Consider the following 11,915-nt stretch of genomic DNA (forward strand, 5'->3'; position numbering starts at 1 on the left):
TGTTCAAGACTGAATAGTTTCAGTTATTTTAGCCTGTCTGCATATGACACGCCAAACGAAATGACTTTGGTCATTTCGGCAGCCTTTTCTGAGACATATTACTGGCTTGCCAGTCAGCAGGGGAAACAGCTGATTGGTTATTGACAGGAAAGACAGCCTTGAAGGGGTGGGGACAATTTCACTGACCCTGGAAGTGCAACGCTATCTGAAATCAAGGCTTGCAAACTAAGATTTCTTTAACCTAGTTTAGCACTAGATCTGTCCTGCAAATGTATGTTAGCGAAGAAAGGGGATAGCGACCTAGGATGTGTTCTGTGTAGAAAATGGGGCAAGGAAACTAGGAACTTTTCTTTAGCGCAGTGCCCGTTGTTTACAAATGAAAATTTGCTGTAACATGTGTGTCTTTCGAAACTGCACACAGTGCAACAAATACAACGCCGAGATTCTTTTTGTCGGCTACAATTCTTTTTTTTTTTAAAAAAGTGTTTAATTTTTTAAAACATTAACACATCCTGATATAGTGAACCTCTCCCTTTGAGGGCTGGACTGTTGGCACGAAACTGCGTGTTTTTGTTATTGCACTAGGATTGTGTTCTGTGCGTAAGTACAGCTGAGAGGAATGCTGCTTGAGGACGGAAATTCTTGAAAAGAGCTTTGTGAAGTCTCCTGCGTTTTACCTTTCGTGGCTGCGTGCTCCTCTTTTACTATTAAAGTCTATTAAAGTCAATTTGCCTGACAATTCTGCAAGATTTCTAGTTCCAGTGGTTTGATTTCATACGCACAGCAGATCCAAAGTCCAGGAGGAATGAGGTGCTCTGATAGATTTGCGCACTGCTGCACGTTCCTGAAATATCTCCACCTGTATGCTGAAACTGGCATGCCTGAGATTTCCTAGGAGCTGGGAACGAACTGAAGAACAGGGCAGCCTCTGTCCACGTCTGTGAGTGGATGAGGTGGACAGAGGCTGCCCTGTTCTTCGTTCGTTCCAGCTGGCCACAAACAATTCAGCTACTATAGAGTTTTTTTTTTCAGGAGAATAAGTTTGCAAACACACCGCTGCACACACAGCTCTGGTCAAAAGTTGCATCACCTAGCATTTTTAGACATAATAAAAATAATTAAAAAAAAAACTGTATGAATATAATTTCGATCTTTTGTTTAACGTCATGCAATCAAAGAAACGGCAGATCGCAAAAAGAAAAAGTCTACTGGAAGCCATGATAGCAATAGTCGTATTTCTCTCAGAACTACATTTCCTTTTCTGCTCACTGGTAAATCCATCTGTTACATGGGTGAGCAGGAGGATGCTGGGAAATGTAGTTCTGAGAGGTGAGTTCATTCTATAGGGGGGATGCAAAACTTTTGCCAAGAGCTGTAAAGCTTCTAATAATGCTAAATGGTCAGGGTTAGGAAAGTGGGCAAAATCTAGAGGCATCCTTCACTTTGACCTGTCTGCCACATTGGGGTCATGTGACTTTTTGCTTTGAGATATTGCCATCAAACTTGGTGCACAGCTGTATTCTGTGATTCTAATTTGTTTGGGTGGAGTGCATCCAAATCACATGCCCTCCTGCAACAACAGCGCTGGTTTTCTGTTCCCACAATACAGTCCGCCGCTCATTTCAGTCACCAGCGTTGTTGCAGGAGGTAGCGTGATCTGGAGACACCGCGATCCTTAGAAGAGAAACGATCTTTCTCCAGGCGAACACTCCCGAAAAAAATCTCAAGACAGTTATGCTGAAAAATAGATTGCTCGAACAACGCGGGACACCGCGATGGGACAGTAACGTGTTTCTTGCAAAAAAAAAAAAAATTGTTTTGTTTGTGTTAGTTTTGCAGCCGGCTTTGGCTTGGCAAATTCGATCGCCATTCCGAGATCATTCCTGATTCCCGGGACCCACGGAGACTGAAGGAATTCATCCAGGAGAAATATGAAAAGAAGAAATGGTAAGTCTGGATCATTGGGTGGGGGTGGGTGGAGTTCATCAGCCACTGTGTTAGAAAGAAACGAAAGAATGCAGGCCTTGTTGTCAGTCCGGTTTGTTGTCTCTTGCAGGGCTGTCTCTCAGGAGCAGGCCAGGGCAGGGACTAGGACCCCTGCGGATACCGGCGCGATCTGGAGCCCCGCCCCCACAGGCAAGACCCTCCCCTCGCCCCAGGGTAGCTCCGCCCCTGCTTTGTCAACTAGCAGACCCACCCTTCTCCAGGTAAGAACCTCACTCCTGCTCCTGCAGTACACTGGGTCACCACACGAGGGGGCTACTTCATAATGGGGTGGGGTCTCAAAGCATTTTATTATAAATCATAAAAACCAAGACTGGACTCAGGAACTACTATTTGTTGTTGATAGTAATCAATAATCATTTTTCAGTGCAATCAATCTTCAGTATGTTGTATGGCCACAGGGGGGCGGTAGTGCTTTCTTCCGGTGTGTCTAATGGCTGATGTCCCTCATTGTCTTGTAGTCTGTGTCTCTGAGTCAACCCCAGCTGTCTCGCTCCTGGCAAAGAGCGCCCCCTGGCTCCCTGACTGACCTCAGAACTGACGCCATCACTGCCACCCTGCCCCGCCCACATAGCTACGGAGCTCCGCCCACAAACACAGGTCAGGGGTTGTCCCTCTCTCAATGATTTTCAGTTTATGCCCTGCCTGGCCACTTTATTAGGACATGTATGCATCTCCTCTTATAGAAAGTCCTCTTGTCTTTCTTTCACTTCCAGGCCATCGCAGTCCTTCCCTCCCCGGCTTCGACAGCCGCAGCTCAGGCCCCGCTACTCAGGGAGTGCCCTCCCCAACAGGGGGCGCCATCTTCCCTGCCCTGCCCCGACCCACAGGTAAGAAAGGGGTCTAGTTTCGCACAATTATTTGCCCTCGTTTATGTAAGGTTTCTGAATTAGCTACTTTGTTACACTGTAAGGATGAGACCAGACCATGTTTCAAAAGTTGACCATCGATTAGTTACAAAAAATTGATCAGATCACCTGAACTCCTGGAGAGAACCCTCAGCGTTTGGGCTCTAGTGTCTTCATCAGTGTTATTGAAACTAAACTGAGTCAAGCAGACCAGCGTTTGGGCTCTAGTGCCTGCTTCAGTGTTATTGAAACTAGAAGAGACTGAATGAAGCAGACCAGCGTAGATGAATATGTCCAATACTGAAGTCGGTAACACCGATAAAACGAACCCGTCTTGCTTTCGCAGGTCGTAGCTCCTCCTCTTCCTCCTCTCCTGGCTCCGCCCACTTCCCCGGCTTCAGCAAGTCCTCCAGCGTGGACTTGGGAGGAATGGGCCCTTCCCAGCATGCCTCGCCAAGCCCCGCCCCTTTGTGGGATAAGTACGCCCCACTGACAGAGTTGGAGAATGTCTTCGCTACACCCCCACCTGGTTCAGGTAACGAATTTATCATCAACACTGTTTCTAAGAATCTGCAAAACCGTTTCCCAGAAGTACATGGGCTCAAGACAATTGGAGTGCTGCCAAGCGACGGGCAAACGTGTAATATTTTCTCTAAGTTGCCTTTAAATGGAGCTACCGTAGAAGGGATATTTGCAGAGCTTGTCTGATGCCACAGTCTTACTGTTTGCAGGTGTAGCAAATCCTTTCCAGGGGCAGCTTGTGCAATTTTTGCATCTGTTTTTAATGCGAGCCCCGCCTTTGAACCAGTCTGCAAAAAAATACCATTCAATCTGTTAAATGGCTTTCTCTCTTCCCGACAGTGCCACCTAGTGGAATGTCTGAGTTTGGCAGCATATTTAGAAGCTGGATGCCTTCAAGCACCAGCAGGTAAAACACTTTGTAATCTCCCAGCTGCTTGTGACATCTGGAGATGAATCTGTGTCTCTACAGCCAGTCTGCATACACCATGTACATTTCGCCATTAAACATTTCAAGTCTTACTCTATGCTTATTCTTCAGGGATGGAAATAAGATTCCCATTGTGTATATGCATCTGCCAAATAAATAAAGACTACAGTAATAAATTGCTCCATTCCTGGTTTTGCTATGAGTTTAATAAGATTGTTAGCTCTACTCACTGTGGCTGATCAAGCTCATAGTAAAACCTAGACTGGGTGAAACTGCTATGCAACAGGAGTCTTATTCCCATCCCTGATCTTTAATACTGTTGATATGCATCACAGTGAACTCACTTGCTCTCTCTCTCTCTCTCTCTCTCTCTCTCTCTCTCTCTCTCTCTCTCTCTTTTGTTAATTCGTTCTCTTTCATTTTTGACGTCTTTCTCTTTGTTTCTTTGCTAAAACGTCTCTGTCCCTTGTCACTCTGTTCCTTGTTGTTCCAGCTCTCCTGGAGTTTCTCACAGTGTCACCAGCGATCAGTCTGCATTCCCAGGTAAGACTCCCGTCCTGCAGTTTGACACTGTGCCCTGAAAGCACCCTAAACTTCCTTAAACTGCCTTCAATGAGATACCTGCACTGTTCATTCCTAGTTCTGTAACTTCCACAGGTGTGGGAAACAGCACCATCTAGTGGCCGCTTCACATGTTTTTTTATGAAGACACTGGCTAATCTTGCCTGTATTACAGATACAGATTCTGTTTTACCAGACCTCTCTGTGCTTTACAATGCTTCCCTATGCTTTACCAGACCTCTCTGTGCTTTACAATGCTCCCCTATGCTTTACCAGACCTCTCTGTGCTTTACAATGCTTCCCTATGCTTTACCAGACCTCTCTGTGCTTTACAATGCTTCCCTGTGCTTTACCAGACCTCTCTGTGCTTTACAATGCTTCCCTATGCTTTACCAGACCTCTCTGTGCTTTACAATGCTTCCCTATGCTTTACCAGACCTCTCTGTGCTTTACAATGCTTCCCTATGCTTTACCAGACCTCTCTGTGCTTTACAATGCTTCCCTATGCTTTACCAGACCTCTCTGTGCTTTACAATGCTTCCCTATGCTTTACCAGACCTCTCTGTGCTTTACAATGCTTCCCTGTGCTTTACCAGACCTCTCTGTGCTTTACAATGCTTCCCTGTGCTTTACCAGACCTCTCTGTGCTTTACAATGCTTCCCTATGCTTTACCACACCTCTCTGTGCTTTACAATGCTTCCCTATGCTTTACCAGACCTCTCTGTGCTTTACAATGCTTCCCTATGCTTTACCAGACCTCTCTGTGCTTTACAATGCTTCCCTATGCTTTACCATACCTCTCTGTGCTTTACAATGCTTCCCTGTGCTTTACCAGACCTCTCTGTGCTTTACAATGCTTCCCTATGCTTTACCAGACCTCTCTGTGCTTTACAATGCTTCCCTGTGCTTTACCAGACCTCTCTGTGCTTTACAATGCTTCCCTATGCTTTACCACACCTCTCTGTGCTTTACAATGCTTCCCTATGCTTTACCAGACCTCTCTGTGCTTTACAATGCTTCCCTATGCTTTACCAGACCTCTCTGTGCTTTACAATGCTTCCCTATGCTTTACCAGACCTCTCTGTGCTTTACAATGCTTCCCTATGCTTTACCAGACCTCTCTGTGCTTTACAATGCTTCCCTGTGCTTTACCAGACCTCTCTGTGCTTTACAATGCTTCCCTATGCTTTACCAGACCTCTCTGTGCTTTACAATGCTTCCCTGTGCTTTACCAGACCTCTCTGTGCTTTACAATGCTTCCCTATGCTTTACCACACCTCTCTGTGCTTTACAATGCTTCCCTATGCTTTACCAGACCTCTCTGTGCTTTACAATGCTTCCCTATGCTTTACCAGACCTCTCTGTGCTTTACAATGCTTCCCTATGCTTTACCACACCTCTCTGTGCTTTACAATGCTTCCCTGTGCTTTACCAGACCTCTGTGTGCTTTACAATGCTTCCCTGTGCTTTACCAGACCTCTCTGTGCTTTATTACACTTTGCTGTGCTTTTACTATGGTGTAAATGTATCTATGACAGGCAGTTAGCTCCTGAACTCCCAGTGAAAGCAACACAAACTGATAAAAAAAATAAATAAATAAAAAAAAGAATAACAAATTCGGACACAATTGCAAATACCACAGCAAGGTGAGATGACGATAAAAGTAAACTACATGTTATTTTTAGGGGGGGAGCCAGCTCTTACAAACGTCTAATAGATTTCCCTTTACTTTCCAGCTTTCTCGAATCCTTTTGGGGATGCGCCAAGCCCCCAGCAGTCTCTGTCTTCCACCAACCCCTTTCACAAGGGCAGTGCGGCCGCAGGTGAGGGGCGGGGGGGTGTAATTGCACTTCCATCCAATGTGCAGTTTAAAAAGAACAGCATGGTATAGGAAACGTGTGTGTTTTTGTTTTAAATTATTATTATTTTTAAAACAGACATCTGGTATCAGGGTTCAAGAAGCTTGGATCATCTGGAGGATGGAATAGCCCCCACCCCTTTCCTGTCACTAACCAATCAGCTGCTTCCCTTATTGACTGACAGGCTTTCGGCCAGTAGCGTGCCCGTTTAACATATTTCCTGTGAAAAACGCAGAGCAAACTTGACGCGGTAACAGATGTCAAACATTTTGCGGACATTTTGAGACAGACGTCAATGTTAGCAGTGTAAAAAGACGTCAGGGTGTTAGCAAAGACAGCTCCGTTAATGAAACAGCTGTAGGAACAGGCGCAGGACGAGGACCGCTGGATTTTTCTGTGCCCCACTACTTACTCTGTAGGCTGTGAAGGATCTCTAATGCTAATTCAGTCACGGTTGTTTCAGGAGGCGATGCGGAGAGTAGTCTCAGTGCTGCCTCCTCTGGCATGTTTCAGCCGGCACAGCCCCCTGTCCAGACTCTTTCCTGCCACAGCAGCACAGTGGTGAGGATGATGGCATTTCCTGCACCACTGCTTAGCAACAGACAGTATTGACGCTGTCTGTAACGCTTGCTCTATTCACTTTCAAGAGCTAAAACAAAACAGAACAAAAAAAATCTGTGTATTTTCCACGACTCTTTCAGAAATGGGAATTTTCACGGGAACTACAGATTGCGGAAATCGTGAAATCTATGATTACGGAGAAAAAAATCCAGCCTTACTGTAGAAGTGATGATTGGCGTATAATTATTAATATCCTGTTCTTTTATTCGTTTTTTTTTTTTTTAATCAGGTTTTGCCGCCTTTCCTGTACCTAAATCAATGCCCAGACCAACAGGACAGCCTGTCTCAAATAACCCCTTTACTGTGAGTATCCAGCGTCTGGACTAGACTGTATTGAATTAGCTGCTCTCAGATCCCCAGTACAGCACTGAGTTCTCTACACTAGACTGTATTGAATTAGCTGCTCTCAGATCCCCAGTACAGCACTGAGTTCTCTACACTAGACTGTATTGAATTAGCTGCTCTCAGATCCCCAGTACAGCACTGAGTTCTCTATACTAGACTGTATTGAATTAGCTGCTCTCAGATCCCCAGTACAGCACTGAGTTCTCTACACTAGACTGTATTGAATTAGCTGCTCTCAGATCCCCAGTACAGCACTGAGTTCTCTATACTAGACTGTATTGAATTAGCTGCTCTCAGATCCCCAGTACAGCACTGAGTTCTCTACACTAGACTGTATTGAATTAGCTGCTCTCAGATCCCCAGTACAGCACTGAGTTCTCTACACTAGACTGTATTGAATTAGCTGCTCTCAGATCCCCAGTACAGCACTGAGTTCTCTACACTAGACTGTATTGAATTAGCTGCTCTCAGATCCCCAGTACAGCACTGAGTTCTCTACACTAGACTGTATTGAATTAGCTGCTCTCAGATCCCCAGTACAGCACTGAGTTCTCTATACTAGACTGTATTGAATTAGCTGCTCTCAGATCCCCAGTACAGCACTGAGTTCTCTATACTAGACTGTATTGAATTAGCTGCTCTCAGATCCCCAGTACAGCACTGAGTTCTCTACACTAGACTGTATTGAATTAGCTGCTCTCAGATCCCCAGTACAGCACTGAGTTCTCTATACTAGACTGTATTGAATTAGCTGCTCTCAGATCCCCAGTACAGCACTGAGTTCTCTACACTAGACTGTATTGAATTAGCTGCTCTCAGATCCCCAGTACAGCACTGAGTTCTCTACACTAGACTGTATTGAATTAGCTGCTCTCAGATCCCCAGTACAGCACTGAGTTCTCTACACTAGACTGTATTGAATTAGCTGCTCTCAGATCCCCAGTACAGCACTGAGTTCTCTACACTAGACTGTATTGAATTAGCTGCTCTCAGATCCCCAGTACAGCACTGAGTTCTCTACACTAGACTGTATTGAATTAGCTGCTCTCAGATCCCCAGTACAGCACTGAGTTCTCTACACTAGACTGTATTGAATTAGCTGCTCTCAGATCCCCAGTACAGCACTGAGTTCTCTACACTAGACTGTATTGAATTAGCTGCTCTCAGATCCCCAGTACAGCACTGAGTTCTCTATACTAGACTGTATTGAATTAGCTGCTCTCAGATCCCCAGTACAGCACTGAGTTCTCTACACTAGACTGTATTGAATTAGCTGCTCTCAGATCCCCAGTACAGCACTGAGTTCTCTACACTAGACTGTATTGAATTAGCTGCTCTCAGATCCCCAGTACAGCACTGAGTTCTCTACACTAGACTGTATTGAATTAGCTGCTCTCAGATCCCCAGTACAGCACTGAGTTCTCTACACTAGACTGTATTGAATTAGCTGCTCTCAGATCCCCAGTACAGCACTGAGTTCTCTACACTAGACTGTATTGAATTAGCTGCTCTCAGATCCCCAGTACAGCACTGAGTTCTCTACACTAGACTGTATTGAATTAGCTGCTCTCAGATCCCCAGTACAGCGCTGAGTTCTCTGTATGCTCTAGCTGTGTGTTTGCTTGTCACAGTGAGCCCTCTTCTCTTCTCTTTGTTTCTGTGACAGGGCGGGATGTTCCAGTCTGGAAGTTCCTTCACAAACCCATTCCTCTGAACACGAGGCCCTTCAGCCTCCCAGTTTCCTAGCTAGCCTCCCTGCCTTGGGAGGGGGGGTCCAGGCAGCCGGAGCCTAGCAGTCTCCAATCAGGGTCCAATCATAAAGGATATAACTTTTTTTTAAGATTTGATTTAAGGCAAAACTAATACCGGTTTACAGAAACCACCTATAATATTTAAAGTGCTGATAGCTAACCAAAAAATTAAAACATTACAAAATTAATCTGACCTGTTTTTGTGCTTCCATTGGCTACATAGGTCTCAAATGTGCAGTTTTGAAAGAAACACATTGCAAACAGTTTTTTTTTTATTTTATTTTGTCCGGTACTGTGTTCGATTGAACAGAATCTATTACTCGCGCGCCCTCCCAGGTCATCTGTTGACTGGCTGAAAACACATCAATCATTTGCTGGTTGGCCAATGACAGAACAGAAGCTCTAAAAGGGGCGGGGACAATTTCACCCTCCAGATGACCAAGGAAGTGCAACGCTAACCGAAAAACAGGGCATGCAAACTGAGATTTCTTCAAACTAGATATGTGTTTCTTTCAAAACTCCACATTTGAGACCTGTCTAATGGACTGGCTTTGCAAAGCATGGCGGATTTCTGGAATTGTAATGTTAGCTATGAACCACTTTGTAGCAGTTTATTATTTTTCAAATCCATTTTCTTACCCCTGCACATTTAGTGCTTGTAATATTTTAACGCCACACATAAGGCATAGCTGCTTTCCTTCCTGTTATCTTATCAGTAGGACTGTGTTTTTTTCATGGCATTACAGTTTATAAAAATATAGCTATTTTAAGATTACATCAGGAGTTCGATAAAGGTATTTTAAGTTTTACTCTAAAAAAATAAAACCTACAAGTTTGATGAATTTTTTTTTTTTTTAAATTCCAGCCTTCGTGCCACACAAGCACATGCATGTATCAGAATGGAAGCCTGAAATGGAAAGTTGTTTTTGAGTTTTTAATAACGATTTGAGTTGCATGCTTCAGTTATATGTAAGTAAATATATATGATGTAAATTAGAAATAATAAAAACTGATATATCGCCAAGCAAACTGATTTATGTGCATTTATCCCAAAAAATCTTCAGATAAAAGGTTCAAAACTCACACTAGCCCTGCTGCTGCTGCTGCTGCACTCAGTCCTGGGGTTCAGAGCTCCCCTCAATGAAGTCTGTTATTATTATTAATATTGCAATGATCAGGAGCCAGGAGTTTGAGCAGGGTTACAAACTCACACTAGCCCTGCTGCTGCTGCTGCTTCACCCAGTCCTGGGGTTCAGAGCTCCGTTTTTTAAAGGTATATTATTGAAATGACCAGGCGGGTGCCAGGAGTTCGAATCAGGCTCCTGGTAAAGCTGAACCAATCACAGGCTGAGTAAGAACATAAGAACATAAGAACATAAGAAAGTTTACAAACGAGAGGAGGCCATTCGGCCCATCTTGCTCGTTTGGTTGTTAGTAGCTTATTGATCCCAAAATCTCATCAAGCAGCTTCTTGAAGGATCCCAGGGTGTCAGCTTCAACAACATTACTGGGGAGTTGATTCCAGACCCTCACAATTCTCTGTGTAAAAAAGTGTCTCCTATTTTCTGTTCTGAATGCCCCTTTTTCTAAACTCCATTTGTGACCCCTGGTCCTTGTTTCTTTTTTCAGGCTGAAAAAGTCCCTTGGGTCGACACTGTCAATACCTTTTAGAATTTTGAATGCTTGAATTAGGTCGCCACGTAGTCTTCTTTGTTCAAGACTGAACAGATTCAATTCTTTTAGCCTGTCTGCATATGACATGCCTTTTAAGCCCGGAATAATTCTGGTCGCTCTTCTTTGCACTACTTGTAGTGAGCACACTGCGGTCCCATTCTACCACCCTCACCCCATAGCAGCTGGCCTATACTTGTGCTACCATTGCCCCTTGGTATCATACAGGACCGGTGTAATACTGCAGCGTCTTTACCAGGGGACACCCTCCCCTGTCACTGTCCTATTCGTCTAAGTGACTGGGCTTTCTGGGCTGTACCCTAGTAAATATTACCTTGTACTGTACAATCGATCAACTTTCCGATTCTGCACTGACGAGCCCTGCCCTGTAGGTGGCGCTCCTCTGCCTTTTCCCCGGCTTGCTCCTGTGTGTTCTGTTCTCTGGCGCGCTGTTCAGTGCTGTGCTGGCTCTCAGGTTCCAGGAGGTGGCGCTGTGTCTGTTGGCAGCCTGCCACAGCCGTCGCCCAGCTGTCTGTTAGTGGCGCTGGTGTTGTGTGACTGGGAGGGCTCTGTCTGCCTGTGTATTGCAGCGCTGGGTGCTACAGACGGGTCTGTATGGTGTTGGCTTAACACAGCCAGGTTAATGAGGACAGTGGAGACAGTGAACACAGCTGCCCTGAGAGAGATTGAAGCATGCAACACAGGTCATTCAAGTCTGAAGTCACTGGAGCTGGCTTTCCTCTGCCACGCACAGCCCTGCATCATCCAGCTCTGAAACGTGTAGTTTTGAAAGAACCACATCAAGTGAAATCTAACTATTACAGATGGTCCTATATAGCTGACATTATGTTTAGGGTGTAATTCACCACTACTACCACAAGGTGGCAGAAGCGAGCCACTGCCCTGTATTTTAAAAATAATTTATTTCCACTTTCATCACAGTTACCTTTTCCTGACCCGATAAAGTAATCCTGCGACTGCAGCCCAAAAACAATCATACAGAAATTTAAAAAAAATGATTTAAAACCCTCTGCGATATGTGATCACTGATCGCAAAGCTGCTTTGTCTGTCCACTCCAGCTAGAGAACGACCTATTCAATTATGATGAAAGCTACTACTGATAATAATAAATGATAATCTATATTTTTATCTAGCGCCTTTCATTTGACGTCACTGGGGTTATCAGAGTCTGACGATGCGTGGCGGTGTCTGTCTGTCTGTCCACCCGTCTGTGTTGCATTAGGATACACTGGCGTTACAAGCCATGCTTCAGGTAGCGTTGCACTACCCTGGTCACCTGAAGG

The 11,915-nt window shown here is 44.8% G+C and overlaps 1 protein-coding gene across 2 annotated transcripts in view; it reads left to right on the plus strand.

Moving 5' to 3' along the window:
* agfg2 (ArfGAP with FG repeats 2) overlaps nt 1-9,984 on the plus strand; it is a 13,055-nt gene extending 3,071 nt beyond the window's left edge. For both annotated transcript variants that reach the window (XM_041238431.1, XM_041238432.1), the window contains exons 3-12: nt 1,832-1,947; nt 2,057-2,207; nt 2,466-2,604; nt 2,721-2,834; nt 3,199-3,387; nt 3,714-3,780; nt 4,295-4,344; nt 6,100-6,186; nt 7,073-7,146; nt 8,855-9,984. In XM_041238431.1, coding sequence (XP_041094365.1) covers nt 1,832-1,947; nt 2,057-2,207; nt 2,466-2,604; nt 2,721-2,834; nt 3,199-3,387; nt 3,714-3,780; nt 4,295-4,344; nt 6,100-6,186; nt 7,073-7,146; nt 8,855-8,902 — 1,035 coding nt within the window. In that variant the 3' untranslated portion in view covers nt 8,903-9,984. The remainder of the gene's footprint in view (nt 1-1,831; nt 1,948-2,056; nt 2,208-2,465; nt 2,605-2,720; nt 2,835-3,198; nt 3,388-3,713; nt 3,781-4,294; nt 4,345-6,099; nt 6,187-7,072; nt 7,147-8,854) is intronic.
* The last annotated feature ends 1,931 nt before the right edge of the window (nt 9,985-11,915 follow it).

Source organism: Polyodon spathula, chromosome 48 (genome assembly GCF_017654505.1).
Source record: "Polyodon spathula isolate WHYD16114869_AA chromosome 48, ASM1765450v1, whole genome shotgun sequence".
NCBI lineage: Eukaryota > Metazoa > Chordata > Actinopteri > Acipenseriformes > Polyodontidae > Polyodon > Polyodon spathula.